The sequence below is a fragment of the Rhopilema esculentum genome, unplaced genomic scaffold, assembly GCF_057945365.1.
Source record: "Rhopilema esculentum isolate cy_ngs unplaced genomic scaffold, ASM5794536v1 HiC_scaffold_31, whole genome shotgun sequence".
In the NCBI taxonomy this organism is placed as follows: Eukaryota; Metazoa; Cnidaria; class Scyphozoa; order Rhizostomeae; family Rhizostomatidae; genus Rhopilema; species Rhopilema esculentum.
This window is the reverse complement of record NW_028300842.1, coordinates 409,448-426,602: the sequence shown is the minus strand read 5'-3', so window position 1 is coordinate 426,602 and position 17,155 is coordinate 409,448. Positions and strand designations below refer to the sequence as shown.

At 36.8% G+C, this 17,155-nt stretch overlaps 3 protein-coding genes and 1 long non-coding RNA gene across 4 annotated transcripts; 3 read left to right on the top strand and 1 right to left on the bottom strand.

Annotated features, from left to right (window-relative positions):
* The first annotated feature begins 2,283 nt into the window (after positions 1–2,283).
* Positions 2,284–3,610, top strand: LOC148957380 (uncharacterized). Its single transcript, XM_089115461.1, has 3 exons — positions 2,284–2,550; positions 2,877–3,076; positions 3,454–3,610. Exons 1-3 carry the CDS (start codon positions 2,284–2,286, stop codon positions 3,608–3,610), a joined length of 624 nt encoding a protein of 207 aa, XP_088971587.1.
* Positions 3,611–4,990: 1,380 nt separating this feature from the next.
* LOC148957379 (uncharacterized) lies at positions 4,991–5,533 on the top strand. Its single transcript, XR_016145242.1, has 2 exons — positions 4,991–5,111; positions 5,331–5,533. It is a non-coding gene; the product is annotated as an uncharacterized LOC148957379 (long non-coding RNA).
* A 2,728-nt stretch (positions 5,534–8,261) lies between these two features.
* On the top strand, positions 8,262–9,317 carry LOC135695747 (uncharacterized). The gene is made up of 2 exons (XM_089115471.1): positions 8,262–8,503; positions 9,074–9,317. The coding sequence occupies exons 1-2, from the start codon at positions 8,262–8,264 to the stop codon at positions 9,315–9,317; spliced, it is 486 nt and encodes a 161-aa protein (XP_088971597.1).
* A 479-nt stretch (positions 9,318–9,796) lies between these two features.
* On the bottom strand, positions 9,797–11,655 carry LOC135695745 (uncharacterized). Its single transcript, XM_089115458.1, has 4 exons — positions 11,247–11,655; positions 10,878–11,049; positions 10,377–10,525; positions 9,797–10,020 (listed from the first exon to the last, which is right to left on the bottom strand). Exons 1-4 carry the CDS (start codon positions 11,653–11,655, stop codon positions 9,797–9,799), a joined length of 954 nt encoding a protein of 317 aa, XP_088971584.1.
* Between the last annotated feature and the right edge of the window lie 5,500 nt (positions 11,656–17,155).

Below are 17,155 nucleotides of genomic sequence, written 5' to 3'. Positions count from 1 at the left end.
CCATATCAAGTTTATCGTGACTAGCCTCTGAATTCTTAGGTACTCAGGGCTGATTGCATTTGTTTTGAAAATGTCCCCATTTTCCACAGTTCCAGCACTGAATGTTATTTCTACGAAATTTTGAGGGCTGAGAATTTTCTTCCCATGTATCAGTAATTTTTTGCCAAGATTCTGGGCCCAAATTCTGTGGAGGCTTGCAGGTTTCTGAGCTGAAGAGCAATTATGCGTTTTTGGTCTTGCATTATTCTTCTCATGCCTTCTAGCAGCTCTGAAAAGTCACTGTTAGTGGAGCGGGGTTCTTCGGCATTTTTTGAATCGATGGCAAGAACTTTGCTTTTGCCCTTTTACGAAATTATGTGTGAGCTTTCTGATATCCCATATCAAGAAGCCCCGTATGCCAGGGCGAAATATTAGCCTTTACTGATTTACGTGTATTTATTTTTTTGTGTTCTCAGCGTATTGCAGTGTTTCTTATTTGCTAAATTATTATAGACTTTTTGCCACAAGAACTCCTTGGAGCCCATCGAGCAGCCTGCTACAGTGACCTTTTCTTCATTCACACATTGTTTCGAAAGTTGGCTTTAAACCTTTGACAAAATATTCGAGGGACTTTTCCCTTAAGAATTCGCGAGATTTTGTGCTCCATCCCCATTGCACTAAATTACAGATATCTTCATAAAAATCTGCCACAGATTCGTGAAATTTTTGGTATCTTTCACCCACCAGATTTCTTTATTGTAGCCTTTGCAAAGGTGAATTAAAATGACCCTCAATTTCCTTCTGCAAAAGATTAGCATCATTCTTTTTTCAAGCGACAAAATACGATAAAATTGACTTGCTCAACCCAAAAGATAAAGTAGAAGCATTACCTGTTCCTCATCATGGGTCCAGCCATTTGCAGCAGTAGCTTGATTCCAGCTGTCAAGCCACTAGGATAGGAATCTGATTTTTTGTTCTGTGACAACAATAGGATTCAGTGACAGATTTATAAGGATTCTTAGCTGGAAATACGAGTTTTATGAGAATTTTCAGCAACTGCATTATCAAGCCTCAAGTCAAGCGGGTGAGACAGTGTTTTTTATTTGTTTTAAACAATTTATAATTTTGTTTTCATGATGGAATTGGGCCTTCGTTGCTAATAATCACATCCTGATGATTCTGTTTGCATGTGTTTCGCCTCCTGCTTCTACTGGTGAGTCACCCTTCTACTTCCAGTTGTGAGCTTCATTTGCCTGTAGATGCTGCATTGTTATTGTCATCCGCTCATCTTTCATCATCTGTCGCTGAGGATAGTGCAGGCATACTTACAAATTTGGAGAATGCACAGTGTATGGTTTCTCCTAAAACGCAGTTGGCTCAACAGAAAATGAAAGAATATTACAATCGAAATAGTCAACCAGTTGTTTACGATATCCGAGACAAAGTAGAGGTGTTTACCCTGAAAAGCAAATATCAAAAAAATTATTGCATAACTATCACGGTCCGTACCGTATTGTCGCGAAGCTTTCTCCAGTTCACCTTCGCTTTCGAACTCTAGATAACTGTCCAGTATCTGTTCCAGTTCATGCAAATAGACTAAAGCCATATTATGATCCGAATTATCGTCCCATCAAGCCACCCGCCGATTTTGACAATTTTAGCGATCTCACTGACAATGATTTGCCTTCCGATAGTTTTGATAATGGTCTGATACCAGAAGAACCTTCTATGTTGCTGTTAAGGACTACGTTGCTCTCCCAAACCAGGAGGTTTGAACTTAAAGGGCTTATTAAACCAAATTTTCGATAGCTATTTTATTAGCTACACTCATAGATTCAAAGGTTCTCACTCTAAATAAAAAAAACAGAATTTCAAAAGTCCTTGGCGTTTCTTTTTTATTGCGTGTGAAAAACGACACATTACGCATATTCATTGCAAAATCGGAAGTCCTCTTGTGACGTCACAGTGACGAGTCATGATATATGAATGAATAGGTCACGCATTCATTCATGGCTATAGTAGTAGAAGTAGCATGGCAAATTCGAAGCGCTCTTCAGGTTATGGTCGATCCTGCGTTGCTGGAACATTTGATGGGACCAGTTGCAAGAATACACAGTTCACAGAGGGTATCTCGCTCCATTATTTTCCCGATAGAACTGTAGACAGAACAAGACATCAGCAATGTGTGAGATTTGTTCACCGGCACAGACAAGGTTTCAAACCATCAAAATATGTGATCAGAATACGTGAATTTTTAAATAGAAAAGGGTGATTATAATTAGGCAGAAGCCTAGTTGATATTATATGTGTGTCATATTTAGAAAGAAGACTAGCCGTTATTTTCTCAAAAAGCAACTCACTTTATTGTCTTCAATCCACCAGATTTTACGAACGACCCTTGACAAAATGGAGCAACAAGATGAAAGTACTGACGATGAAGAAGTCCGCGAAGACTCCAAACTAGACCCTCCAGTTGAAGTTCAAACTCTCAAAGAGAAAATAATTTCCCTTCAAAGGACCAACTGGGCAATTCGGAAAGAGAAAGCTGCATTACGTTGTCAACTTGATCAAGTAAGTATGATAACATAACCACCGACCTCTTTTTTGACCTTATCGATGTACAGGGGCGTTGCAAGTAGGATTTTTTAAGAAGGGAGGGGGATGTTGCAGACCATTCCCCCTGGATACACCTAGACTGCTTTATTTTACGTTGAAAATACAACGTTATCCAAATCATCTTACAAAAAAAGCCTAGGATGTTTTAAAATGTGTGGGTCTCATGAGATCTAGAGGGCTCAGCCCTGTCTCACCTTCTTTCTACCTGAATAAACTCAACAGCCTTGTGTTTAGCCAATTTTTAGGTGAGTGTTATTAAGGTGAGTATTTTTCATATGCAGGCTCGTTCAAATAAAGAATGTACAGAAAAGGACAACCAACCAAGCTGCAGTAGGAAAAGGACAGTTTCGGAGACGAGCAGTGTTCAAGATGAACTTTTAGAGATGGGTGAATTCAAGAGTATCGAGTATGAGGATACTGATTGGGTGTCCTGTGAAGAAATTGCGGAGACATTTGAGGATGAGGAAATGGAGGATGTAAGGTATGTAAATAATGTATCTAAAACACTGTAAGTTTTGTAAATAATGGCAAAACATGTTTTATATATGGTAGTGTTTGTCACTCTAGTTCATGTTTGCATATATAGTGGTCCAGGGGGCAACTGCCAAACAGTTTTGATGGCAAATTCATATTCTAGATAGAAAAATATAACCAATATGCTCATGAAAGCTAGTTAAATGGGTCAGATTAAAATTCCATAAGTCTGAATTATGGTAAGGATGTTGATTTTAATATCTTGTTGACCTGTATTTTACAAATTGTTTTGATTTTGTATTTATTTATTCTGGTATTTGCACCTGGTACAAAGATAAAACAAAATTTATAGTGTTTTTTGGCATGCTACTCAATTTGTTTCAGATGTTCTGCTACCATTGCAGAGCTCCAAATCCAAAAGTTACAATTAAACGGAATGGAACCATGGCTACTGTCATTCAGAAATGCTCACATTGTGGCCAACAGTTTACATGGAAAAGTCAGCCATTCATACATCAAAGACATTCTGCTGGAAATTTGATGATGAACATCAACCAGGTGTTCATCATCTTATGCTCAGCAATATCACCAAGATCCTATTTTCTCCATAAGCGAAAATTTTTGTTTCCCTCAGTTTTTATGCATTGGCACAAGTATAGAGCTGCCCTGATCAACAAACTAAAATACACAAAGAATTCTCAGTGGTCAGGAGATGGCAGGTTTGATTCGATGGGCCATAATGCCAAGTATTGTGTTTACACAATATTTTCAAATTCCATTTCAAAGCTTGTACACTTTGAATTGTTGCAGGTATCATAATATGCTTTTTTCAAATTAAATTGAGTAATATAGTCATAATAAAGAGTTATAGCGAACAACTGCATTTAGAACATCAATGTGTTGCTGCTGACATGTGTGCCAATATTTTATTAACATTAAATATTATATACATTTCTGTATCTGTATTTCCAGAAATGTATTATAATTTACAGAATTTTCCTTTTATTTGCAGTCAAATCAAGCTGTAAGCAGTAATGCCATCGAACTGAGTGCTGCTAAATTGTGCTTTCAGTTTTTCAATGATTGTGGTTTGCATGTCTCAAATTTTGTAAGTGACTGGCACAGAGGCATTGCAAAGTGGATAAGAGAGAAACAGCCAGGCACAAAGCATTTCCACAATCTCTGGCATATCGTCAAAGGAGTTTCAAAAAAGGTTCTACAAGCCAGTAAGGAGAAAGGAAATGAAAAACTTCAGGGTTGGCTAAAAAGTATACGGAGTCATCTATACTGGTGTGCTGTGTCAACAAAGCAGGGCTTTGGAGAAATGATTGCTGCCAAATAGAAGTCGTTGATGCGACACATTTCAAATAAACATACTGACCACCCAGATCAGCTTTTTGACAAATGCGCTCATGGTCAACTCCAGGGACGAGAGTGGCTCAAGACAGGTAACCTCGCAGTATCGATACCCTCTGAAGCTTATATATTATGCTTGTTCTTTATATTCACATTCACACAAATGTATGTTATGGTGAACATGAATGGTGCTTTTGATGTCATAAACTGGGGTGCGATCTCAACCAAGTGCATTATTTATATATATATTCAGATTTTTCTTTATCCCACTAAGGTTATATTCAGGGTTCTGGGAAGATTTAAACATTTTCCTTATTCCCAATATAGTTTCATTTGTGTCCCCCTGTTTCAAATTTGATTGATTGTAAAGGTTGGAACATAATAATGAATGAATCTTACTATACTGTATTCACTTGTTGCTGCCGTATCTTCTTGTCCTAAAGGCACATTTTGTTAATTATCCAAATTCAATTAGTAAATAAATTGTAATACCCAGTTATTATTATTCTAAAGGATCTGCAGCACATGAAAGGTTACACACCATACTTATGAATGCAAATCTATTGAACGATATAAAGATGGCCTCGTCAGATGCTCAAACAAGTTGTTTGGAGAGCTTTCACTCAACTTAAATCATTGACATCCCAAAATGACTATTGAATCTCATGGCTTGGTACTTTCTGTAGGTAAGTAACACAACAAATTGCTTGGCATAGCATACTTAGGCATACTTAGGAAATCAGATCAAATTAACTTTGGCTATATACAAGATGAGTCATTATGTAGTTTTGTTTGTATCCCAAAGTTCCTAAATTAATCAACTGTTTATGTAAGGGCATATTGCATTGTAGTGAAACTTATCATCCTTTATCTATCACATGCTCATGTTTTATCTTTTGTTCAAGGCATATTTTGGCGATACTCCATTTCAACGAAAACCTTCGCCGTGAGAAAAAAAACCAAAGATGGAGCAACATATACAAGTGTAACATATCCAAAATATAAATTTGGTGAAGAATTAGTTCGAGAAATTGCAGTTCCTCCAACATATGGTAATTATAGTAATTATAAAGGTGTCTTTGAAAAAGATATTGTCACTGACTTTTAGAATTAACATAGCAAAGATTCTTTGATTATGAAGAGTATGTCTATTCAGTAATAAAGTTTCAAAGTGCTACTGACATGAACAATGAAAAAAAATAAAAAAACATTTGTATTGCCTGATCCTATCAAGATAAGAGCGCTGAATCGAATGGTGTAATTTTTTCTTGCATATCTTTTCTTTAATGCACTTATTTCAAGCTCCAAAGTACGGGTTTTCGTTAGTTTTTGTTCAAATAAATTAACCGTTGCATTCCCGAAAGATGAAAAACAGCGTCGATTATGGGTACAATTTGTAAGAAGACACAGGGCTGGTTTCACTCCGTCGTCTTAGTCCGCTCTGGGTTCTATTCATTTCAAACCTATTGATTTTGTAAGACGCGTAGACATCACTCTGGAAAGTACTTCTACTGGCATTACCAGACACCGCAGACTTGAAATTGGTGCTGTTCCTTCAATTGATTGGCAGGAAGCGCTCCCGAATCACTTCCCTCAAAGCGTCAGCAAAGGCACCTCAAGAGAGACACCACTGTTCTCTACTGTAAATGGGGGTTGTAATTATCCACCCCTCAATTTTGCAAAAATACATATGGTCAACATAACTTTTTTTAAAATTGAAGAAAAGTTGTTGAGGGGTAGGGCGTACACACACTTTCTATTATTTACGAATAAAAGAATAGCAGACAGTGCATGACAGTAGACAGTGACTCATTATATATTTTCCCAGTGACACAAACAAGGGTTGTTAATGCTTACAAAAAATTTCAATAAGGAAGTTCCCTGCTTGATTTGTTATAGAAGCCAAACAATACAATTTTGTGTAACGTTGTCTCTTAAAGACGGTGTTTTGCATGACCGCCATGGAAGGCTTTTGCGTGTCTGCAGGAAAAATTATAAAATGCTGTTGCTGTCTAATAATCAAAACATCATGTGTACGGAAATAGGGTTGTCTTTGCACCTTTACTGATTCAACCTTTAGAAAAAACTTAGAGGGGATTTCACCTGAGACATAGATATTTCGGTCTGTGTTACAATTAGAGACTCGGCACCGTGCTAAGGGGTGTGTGTGTAACTTTATATAGCGATACACCAATTTTTCGATGGCTAGACAACCATGCTCTATGAATTTATAGACTGCTGCTTTAGAAATTCATCCAATTGATCATCGACCAAAAGCTGCACAAAAAACACAAGATGAAGCTGCATATGGGGATATCTCTATTCGGTCGGACGAAGACATGCCCATATCGGTGATTGCTCACGAAGAGTATCCACCTAACGACAACAAACCTTGTCAAAAAGTGGCATTCTTTCAAAAGTTGTTGTACTACCAAAAGGACAACAGCCCACTAAAGAAAGAGCTTCAAAAACCGAAGTAAAAGTGACAGCTTTAATTAAAATATTTATAAGGGATATGTAGAATAGGGAAATGTATAAAATTGTTGCATTCGAAAGAAAAATATGTTACATTCGAAAAATTTAAAGTTAAAAAAAAGGGACCCATGGTGGCATACAAAAATAAAAGGGAGACGGTTTGGCAATTGTTTGGAACTTGGGAGGGCCATTGCTATGTTTCGGAAAATGCTCAACTTTTGTGCCATTCTAGGTTATTGTCAAAGGATGCACTTTAATACCTCTGCATTCCAACAGTGCCTTGCTATAAACAATTATAGAACATTTTCTATATTTTCTCAGCCCACTTCCTTGAGCCAACTAGATGAGACTGAGACTGTTGTTGGCTCAGAGTCAGATTTCTCTGAAACTGAAGAAAAGGATAATACAACCAATTTGGAGAGCAGCGACGGAGATGAGACTGAAGATGACATGCTGGATGTCTGGGAGAACAAAGTAAATCTTGATGATGATGATGATGATGATGATGATGATGATTATGATGATGACACAATGATGTTCTTTCTGATGGAAGTGAACCAGTATGTATTGAAAAAGCGGATCCACGAAAAAACAGACAAAGGAAAACAAACTCATCTGCCAGCAGAGTGAAGTGAGTTCAAATTGAAACATGCGCTTTACAGTTTAGATGAAATGTTTTTGATTTTGAACAATAAAAAGTTTTTTGCTGCATACATTTGAAATAGACTATGGAAAAGAGTGGTGGCACCATATGATGATATGGGGGTAGTGATAATCCCAAGGGAATGCAAGATTTGCCACCGGAAAACGCACCTACTGTTTAAAGGCCGGTTTACACGATAATTGACTGCTAATTGAACGTCACAGATTTTTCATTTGACCACCGATCAAATGGAAAAGCCTTTGATGCAATTTCTTCAAAGGCGCCGACAAGTCTTTGCTGCCCTGGGTTGATCGGGAAGTTTTTTAAATTGACCCTTGATCATGCTATTGATTTTCCCAGAATGAATAATTTCTATTAGCCTTAGAGTCTCAGTGAATAATTTGAATGATTTCGTATATGCAACATAAAATGTTAAAGTGCCAACGCAATGAGGAAAACCACCCCCTTATCAAGTTTAATTTGAAGAGACTATTCTTGTTAAATAATGGTATGAAAGTTTAAATTTGTATTTGGGGGCGGGAAGCTGCTTTTTTGGGGGTTCGAAATGGGAGAGGTCGGATGACAAGGGTCTGGGGCGAGTGGCAATGTTTGAAGTCGCCGGGTTGAGTCACACAGTTGATGCAGAGAAACAGGCATTGTCAACACGCGATTTCAAGCAGGTTTGGCAGAGGAAAACATTTCATAAATACACGATATAATGTCTAACGAGCAAGAAACTTCTTCAAGGTCAAGCGGGAGAAGCCTTTCTTTATCTGATCATGAGGACTTAGGCGTGATCTCAACAAACATAGAGCCATACATCGACGACCCTTTGGCATCTGATGATGACGATGATATGTATGGTGAAGGAGCGCCCCTTGCACGAGAGGGCGACAAAGATGGTCTAACGCTAGCATCGTTAGAAGCAAGATTTCTTAGAAGAGAGCCTGTTGAGAACTGGTGAGTATCCTCTAGCTTTAACTGAAAGCTTTAGCGGACTGATTAACCAGTTTTTAAGATAACCTGCTATCAAAACATATTTGTGCTAAGCCTAGGCCGCTCGACAATAAATAGGTGTGGGTTTGACCGATAATTATTTGGATTTTATTAGGCCCATGCCATGGATACCTGTCTAGCAAGACATCAAAAGTGTCACTTTTATAGTAGAGACAAACTGATATTTTGACATTGCAAACGGGGAGTGGGGGTATAAATCAGAATCACAATGGCTAAAAGTGGTACAATTTTGTGATTCTTGCCTCTACATATGTTTTTTGGCCATTGTTGTGGTAGGTCCTTGCCTTATTTGCCAGAAATAATAGGCTTTAGACCAAAGAAACAGCCTATGCCTTTCATAGGCAACTATGATGGCAATTGTTCCACATGCTTAATTTATTTGCAAAGTGCATCATTTTCAAATAACTCTGTGATCACAATGGGTAATGATCCGGTGCTGTTTGATACCATTGGAATTTGGATTTACTTTCATCTTTCACAATCTTATTTGATATATGTTACGTTGTGTTACAGGTGCATGTGCCATAAGTGTTCCATTGCAGAATTGGCAGGATCTAGAGAGTATCGCTGCTGTTGGGAAATTTTATCAGCCCATGGAAAACTCACTTTTGATGGGAGCATTGACAGGATCAAATGTGTCACTCAGCATGATGACTTTGTGGCACTTACAAACACAACTGTTTTAAAACAAGTAGCACCACTGTTGAAGTGCAGAGATGGTAAAAGTTACAGAAAGAAGAAAGACGCTACTGTGTAGACAAAAGGAGTTCGTTTTCACCTTAGGACTCCATTGGTAACATTCTAATAGGCAAGCGGCACTGATTGGTCAACCTTTACAGTCATGTGCTCGTGTTTCTGATTGGCCTATTTCGATCCACAACTGGGTATATATATTTCTTAGCGTAGAGTTTTCGATCTATGTTCTGACGTTTTAAACTCTGAAGAGTGTCAGACGAAAAGCTTTAGTTTACTAAATGTTTGCTTTTTCAAAGCTATTTACAAATTATGAAAGTCTGACTTGCACAAGTTTGACTGTCTAGCAAAAAATATCAGAAAAACATCAGAAAAAAGAAGTTGGGCATAATTTCTGGAAAGGTCCATTACATATCTCCATAGTCTTCTTGAATGTCTACTATACAAATTGTGATCAGGCTTTTGTGGCATGAAAAAAAGTGATCCTAAATATGGTCAACCAGACAAACATTTTGTAAGAAATATCTGACATTCTGAAAGGTATCAGTAGCTATAGTGGCAAAACTTACATGGGGGAAACAAATCTGTTTGCATGACTTTCCTTGCGTTCCATTTAGCAATTGCCTCTTCACGTGAGTTTTTCTCAGTAAACTTTCTGTTCAGGGGCTCTGGGACTTTTGCTGTATACTCTGCCATTCTAGTGACCATTGCTTCAATATCCTCTTTTGATAACGAAAAAAGGATGCCTCTCATCTCCTCAACATATCCTAAAATAAAAAAAATTCAGCTGAAGTTATAATATGTTTTGCTGTATAGTACATATGTTATTTCATGTAATCATCAGTTTATGAAAATACAGTTTGAACAGTCATGCCAAAAGAAAGCTTTTGATGTTCCACAAATTATGGAATGAATAGTACTTCAAATACATCAATATTTGATTGGAGACCATTTCTGCTACAGTAAGAAGGTTCATTACAACAGAAGTTCCAAGAATGGATCAAAAATCTTTTACAGTTACTTCAGTCAGCTTTTTGGCACATTAAAACTGTATTTGGTCGATGCAGTTGTTGTATGCAAGGCCTATGATGTACAAAAGTGCAACAAAAACCATATGCCTCACCATATGTTGGAGGGACTGCTATTGCTCTAACAACCTCATCTCCAAGTTTGAATTTGGGGTATGTGATGTGGTATGAAACCTCTCCCTGTTTTGTTCTTCTTTTCTCCCTCTTGACATTGTCATTAAAATGCAGTATGGCTAGAATTGTCCTATGAAAAGAGTGTTTGATAAATAGAATTGCAATGTTGACAAAGGTACTATGCCACCATCTGGCACATAACAGATTACCAAGGCAGTAGTGGCTTTTTTGCAGGCTCTTGAAAAGGTATTTGATTTGGAACAATAGAAAATGCCACGTTGGAGACTTTCAAAGGGCATGCTAGTGCATTATAAAAGGGCATGTCATATCTGTATTCACACTGAAAGCATAAAGATGGTTCTATAAGGTCCCATGCTTTACCTGTATTCCTTGCCTTCTTTTTGAGTTTTTTCATTAAGGAAATTTTTCAATTTTTTTGAATTTTCCAAATTTCTTGAGTGCTGACATAAATTGCTCCTTACCTACACACTGTTCCAAGGTATGAATACGCAATCATTTTTGGATGCCAGTAATTTAGTAATGAGTGAAAGCCTTCCAGACTGCTTGTTTGCACATCAGGTGGCAACCTAGACATATCACCAAGTAAGGTTCCATGCAAACCAATGGCACATAGTTTGTCATAAGGTTCTGAACCTTTGAAGAAGAAGGAAATATTTATGGAGAATAATATGTATTTTCTAATGTGAATATAAAAAGTATGAGGAATCTGATTTACATCCTAAGTAGAAAATCAAAATGTAATATGTTGTTATAACTGTTTCCTTGTTGTGATTGCTTCTTCAATTACTGCTAGATTTCCTGAAAGTTAAAGTTGGACAAATTTAACTTACCAATTTTGATCCATTTCCTTTTGCCAAGTTCTCCATGAGAACATTTGGTGGATAATTCGTTGGGGTGCCCTTTATGCATGTCTGCAACATGGTAGAAAAAAGACTTCCATTTTGCAACTACTAGCTCTCCAAATCCTTCTTTGGTTGAAGTACAACACCAGTAGATATAACGACGAATGCTTTTTATCCATTTTCCTAAAACTTCGAATCCATTTTGCTTGCTTGCTGCTAAAACCTTTTTACACACAGACTTTGCAACATGCCAAATATCATACAGATGGGTTGTTTCTTTCTGTGTTTCACGTATCCATTTTGCTATTCCTAAATGGCGATCAGATACAAATTTCTTTATAACTATGCCATCTTTTTTCAAATTCTCAAAGCATCTCTTCGCTCCCAACAACTCCATTCCGTTGCTGCTACCTGCCTCGTTTGCCTGTTGAAAAGAAATGCATCAAATGAGTTTACTTCTCAACACATTGTAGGCTATTTCATGACGTAGAATAATACAAAAAAACACGAAAAATTTATTTATTTATTTATTTACATATTTATTTGACAGAGAAGGTGTTTTATCTAGAATATTTGCTGAATTATCTAATTAAAATCCAGGAAAACTAAACATTTTCCTTAATTTTAACGTAAATAATGAAGCTTTAATGTAAAAGAAACAAAAATAACATGAACAAAAGCATTTTTTAAGTTGGCCACACTAAAATCTTCTCCTCAAAACTATCACCAATAACTTTTCGTTTTTGGACTTGAGGGGCATTGTCAATCGTTGGCACTGCACCAGGTTCTAGCTTTCTTTGCCTAGGAATGTTGTTTCTTTGTGGGCTATTTTCCGCAACCAAGATGTCTGGACGTCTAAAGTAGCACGTTGGCTCAAAGTGCCCCGAGCAAAGATGAGACGATGTGGTTGGAGTGAAATCTTTTCTGTGTCTTCGCACAAAGTTTGCTCACAATTTCTGCACAGTCTTGTCGTTAGGAAACTTGTGCATGTTGACAATTGGGCTGAAACTACTATTCTTGCACGACCTTTTCCCAGGCAAACCAGCAACGCAGTATTTCCCTCCCCCTTTCTTCTTTTTATTCTGGCCATCTCGTGATTTCTTCGGGCTCGGCTTCATGTCTTCATTCGCATCGATTCAGTGCAAGAGTTCCAAATAGAAAGCGCGCGCTTTTCGAGAACAGCTCCATGACGTCACGCGGCCGCGCAGATTTTGTCGCTGTCATTCAAGAAAATTCACACACTTTGGCAGTCATTTTCTCGGGGATTTCAACAAAAAATTCTTCAAATAGATATACAATTCTGCTCAGCATAAAAAATGCTTCAAAAAGTCATCTTTAGCTCAATTTTCAAAATTTCATTGCACTGGCACTTTAAACATAAATGCAAGTACATGAGGTGTGACCATAGGTGAGGTCATAGGTGTGGCATCTAAAAGTTGACTTCAGCATAGCCTCCCTTCGTAACTTTTCAAAACCAGCTGTTCTTACTTCCAGAAGCTTGAGAATTTGCTTCAGAAACGTTGTTTTAGAAATTCATGTGATTCATTCCATAGAAATTCATTCCAAATCCACTGGCGCCCTCACTCATTGAAGCCCTTATTGAGCACTTTGACACTGACAAAACAGATTTTGTTAATAAGGTGAGAGTGACAGCAGAACAAATTGCCTGGCTTTCCAATGCCATGATTGGACAAAGAAATAATGAATTGTGGGGGCAATATCGGAAGCTGCAGCTTACAGGCAGTAACTTTGGGGATGTCATTAAGGCATATAAAAGGAAATTCGAGAGCAGCAAACCAATTCCTCCTTCACTTTTGAAACAACTAAGGGGTGAATATGCAATGGGCAAAAGAGACTCAATAATGTGGGGGCAGATGCACCAGGAAACTGCATTTAAAAGATATATTAATGAAACAGGCAATGTAGTGGAGCAGTGTGGGCTTCTTTTGTTTCCTTGTGGCTTTCTAGGCAGTAGCCCAGATGGAATAATCTCTGAGCAAGATGGTTTGGCTGCAAACGGTAGGGGAGTGCTAGAAGTCAAATTTTCTTAACATTCATGTATTGTAACAAGTAAGTTTATTAATGTACATATTCCTTGTAGGTGTTTATAACAAGACTCTTCTAAACAAGTTGTTTAGAGCTTAGTAAATGGAGCACTCAAATCTTTCTAAAAAGTCATATCAATCAAAGCAGCCATAAATAAATGGTTAATTAACTTTTATTATTTATCAAACAATTTAAGTTCTTCCTTTGATTACAGTCAGGCTTTTCATTTTATCTTAATCAACTGCAATCAGTATTTGTTTTTTTCTAATTCCTGAGTTAATTGTTGAGTTTCAACCATTGTAAAACCTATAAGAATATGTAACCTTTCTTGCAGTTCATAATAAAGAAGTTTTCTTTCATGCATTGTTGTATCTTCAGTTGATTCAAATGTATAATAATAAGCTTGAAAAAACAGCATCTTATTTGTCAGGCAGTTGTCAGTGTGCATACAATCTGTTACAATAATCTAAAAAAACAAACAATTTTTGTTTTAAGGCTAGTCTAGTATTATTAGAAAGATGCATTTAATACTCTAAAATTCAAAAATCAAAATTAATGCAGATGATAACTTAGAATATTTTGAAGAAGGGATTGATCTCAATTATCAGCTTTATTGTTTGGACTTTTCTTACCTTAGTAAAGAGAGGACCTCTTTGTCTGAATTTTTTTAGACTGAAGGAACTTTTCATTAATATTCAGAACTGGATGTAGATAATATCACACAATATCAATCTTTGAAACAAGGGGGTGGCATTGCTTTGCCTGAATTTTGATGGGATATGTTAAAAATTGAAATAAGTTGCAATATTGTAGATATCATTAAAACATCTGCAGATATTATGATGTGATTTATAAAAATGCGAGATAATATATGTATGATACAGGCTCTACATACAGACTTAACATACATTTACTTTTCAAAGTGTGTTTCACTTCTTGCATTTTCATTTAATTCTTGAAAAATGCCAGCAATGATAGGTGTTTGCAAATCCACCAAAGCTGCACAGACTTGCACAATTTTGTCTGCAAATGGACACAAATGAGCACCCATATACCGAAGGATCTTGTAGTTTCACAACTTTTCAATTGCCCTCTCTACGTGGATCCTGCAACTGGGAATTTTTCTTGAATATACAGCTTCTTCAACTGTAAATTGTGTTTTGCTATCAAAAAATGCTGGTAGATTTAAAAAAACATTCTTTGGAAGCAAATCATGGATGACAAATCCCTTGTCTGCAATTATCAAATCTCCAGCCTGAAAAAATATATAGTAGATTAAGGCATAGAATTACCTACCCAAATGAATGTATAATGCAAAAAACCTGAAAAAATAATCCTTTTGTTTTAACAAAATTGTTTTATGCATCAAGATTTTGATTCCTGGTTGGACTGCATATAGGCCTGAAAAATTGCCTTCAAAAAAACCCCAGCAGTTGGCAATGCAGCACCTTTGTTGTGTATTGCATCAGCAAATGACTGGGGATTCCCTCTTTAAAACCATGGCTGGTTCAGGTCGCTCAGTAGATCTGAAAACGTGTCGTATATATCATCAACCACCAAGTTGAAAATCATGCACAGTTGTGGAACAGGTCTTCCGAATCGTGAGACTAGGGTCCCGTTTGAACAGATCCACATAGATCCGTACCCAAACTGGCTTTGATAGGCCTTGCGTTTACTCGGGCATGGTAGGATCTGTATCTTTTCTGGGAGAGATCCATACCATTTTGGGTACGATTCGAAAGCGAATCCATTTGGATCTGTACCTTCATCGGCGCCATGTAAACGGGAGATACAGATCCGCAAAGGCACTGCAGTAAAATGAGACTGTTGCTGGGGTCAATGGAGGCTATTTCAATTGTACGCAGCACTCATCATACAACAAAGGAATTGCTCTCCCACCCCTTTCCACAGTTGACAGCCTTTCTGAACCCTGTCTTCATTTTGTTTTATTTTATTTTCACCTTTTCTTTTGTAATTTTTTCTTAATCCAGGCTATTTGGAAAGTCCCCTGTTGCTGTTTCTGGATAGGCCTCAATAAATTTAAGTAGAATGTCTTCATATTTGGACATAACAGTCCCTAAATCTTCTCCATTTTTCATTATAGCAGCATTGTAACCCATAACTACCTTCATCACGAAAGCTGTCTCCTGCTGTCTGTCTGGAAAAAGGTCGAGGCATTGGGCTAAATAGTTCCGAGACCTTCCCAGCTTGTCTCAACCTGTTGTGTCTTGTTTCGTAAACTCTGTAATATTACATTTGATGTTGAGATTCCATATACAATTGTAAGTGTGAAGGAGGGCATTGTTTATGGTGATTAATTTTGATTTAATTTGTAGAAAGAGTTAACATCTAACTAAGGTTGAGAAATCTTAACATCCAACAATGTAAAAAGTATGGAAATCGTGGAAGTTGTCCCATTAATGAAGGGTACAATATCCAACAATTATAAGGATTACTGGAAATACAAAGGCTGATCAATCGAATACAAAGGCTAGATGATTTTTGTATGTCCATTTCTTTTTCAAAGAAAATGCTGACATATCTACTATAGTAAGTATTTTTCAATGAATTCAAAGCAAGAAAAATCACTCGTCCACGAAAAATTGTTTATATTCCTTTAAACCCTCCTTTGCATATCGATGTCTATTATTCTGTACCCCTGTCCAACATGTTTTCATCAGCATTTTGACTGATTTTGAACCATTCTTAGTATATATTTTATTTATTGTGTAACTTTCTTACATTATAACTCAACACTTGTGCAAAAACAGCCCTTGAACATGTTCTTACAGAGTAGCAGCCCATTGACATTTTTTCTGAACTGCGTCATTACATTACCTTTCAAAATTGAATTTTGTCATACCTTCACATAAATTTTGAAAGCTAAACTTTGATATTTTGACTGAAAATGTTAGGCAGAGAGGACTTGTTTGTAAATAATATTTATATAATGCCTTCAAAGACCAAGGTTTTCATGTTTGTGGCCTTTTGGCTAAGTTGTATCTACTTTTCTAGTTTTTATATTTATTCAGTTTGCGGACTTTTCATTTTTATTGCTAAAATTTTGGATTGTGATTGAAAATTATAACTAGGTTGTAGCTTGTAAATTGTGCAAGTGGCAATGTGCATGGTATTATATCCTCCTGTCGTTTTCTGGCTCTGATTTATAGAGAAATATGTTTGTTAGAACCTTTCCTATATTCGTATTCAGTATAGTTTCAAACTGCCTTATTCTCATTTTGTAAGAAACAATTTCAAACCAATTTTGGTCTAAAACATTTAAGTGTAGTCTTAGATACCTTGATATTACAAAAATGGTGTAAATAAATGTCAAAATATGCCCCAAGCTCTCTAAATAGGTAAAGAAAACTTCAGAATGTCATTTTCGTCTTGTGTACATTTCAAACAAGGTGTGGCTTTTGTTCCTGTGGCAAACAATTTCTTATATTTTTGTTTGAAAAAGATATTTTGATCCGAAGGTTCAAAAAAATTTCTAGTTCTAGGTAGTTCAAGTAGCCTATTTGCAAGAAATCAATCAAAATGCAATGCTAAATTTACTTGTTGGTTCTTCCGGGCTTTAGCAGTCAACAGGATAGCCTTTTTAGGTCAACTCGACAAAGCTACCTGCTCTCCTTCAATAACAGTTTCACCAGTTTCCTCTAAGAAATACCTGTCTTTCATCCCCTTCAAGCAGAGTTAAAGATGTCCACAGGATGAAGTTTTCTTTCTATTTAGCAAAAAGACAGCAGCTTCATTTGCTTGATAACACATTCATTAGATCTGTGTGAATGTGGGTTTGCATCAAGCCATTAAAACCCTAGAATCTGCTCTTCGATCAAAAGAGAAAATGT

Excerpts from the sequence above, each read along its gene's own strand:
- LOC148957380 (XM_089115461.1), top strand. The coding sequence starts at position 2,284 with ATGTGTGTCATATTTAGAAAGAAGACTAGCCGTTATTTTCTCAAAAAG. Across the intron at positions 2,551-2,876 it reads TACGTTGTCAACTTGATCAA|GCTCGTTCAAATAAAGAATG; the intron begins GTAAGTATGATA and ends TTTCATATGCAG. Across the intron at positions 3,077-3,453 it reads GAGGAAATGGAGGATGTAAG|ATGTTCTGCTACCATTGCAG; the intron begins GTATGTAAATAA and ends AATTTGTTTCAG.
- LOC135695745 (XM_089115458.1), bottom strand. The coding sequence starts at position 11,655 with ATGGAGTTGTTGGGAGCGAAGAGATGCTTTGAGAATTTGAAAAAAGAT. Across the intron at positions 11,050-11,246 it reads AAGGAAATGGATCAAAATTG|GTTCAGAACCTTATGACAAA; the intron begins GTAAGTTAAATT and ends TCTTCTTCAAAG. Across the intron at positions 10,021-10,376 it reads AGCAGTCCCTCCAACATATG|GATATGTTGAGGAGATGAGA; the intron begins GTGAGGCATATG and ends TTTTTATTTTAG.
- LOC135695747 (XM_089115471.1), top strand. The coding sequence starts at position 8,262 with ATGTCTAACGAGCAAGAAACTTCTTCAAGGTCAAGCGGGAGAAGCCTT. Across the intron at positions 8,504-9,073 it reads AGAGAGCCTGTTGAGAACTG|GTGCATGTGCCATAAGTGTT; the intron begins GTGAGTATCCTC and ends GTTGTGTTACAG.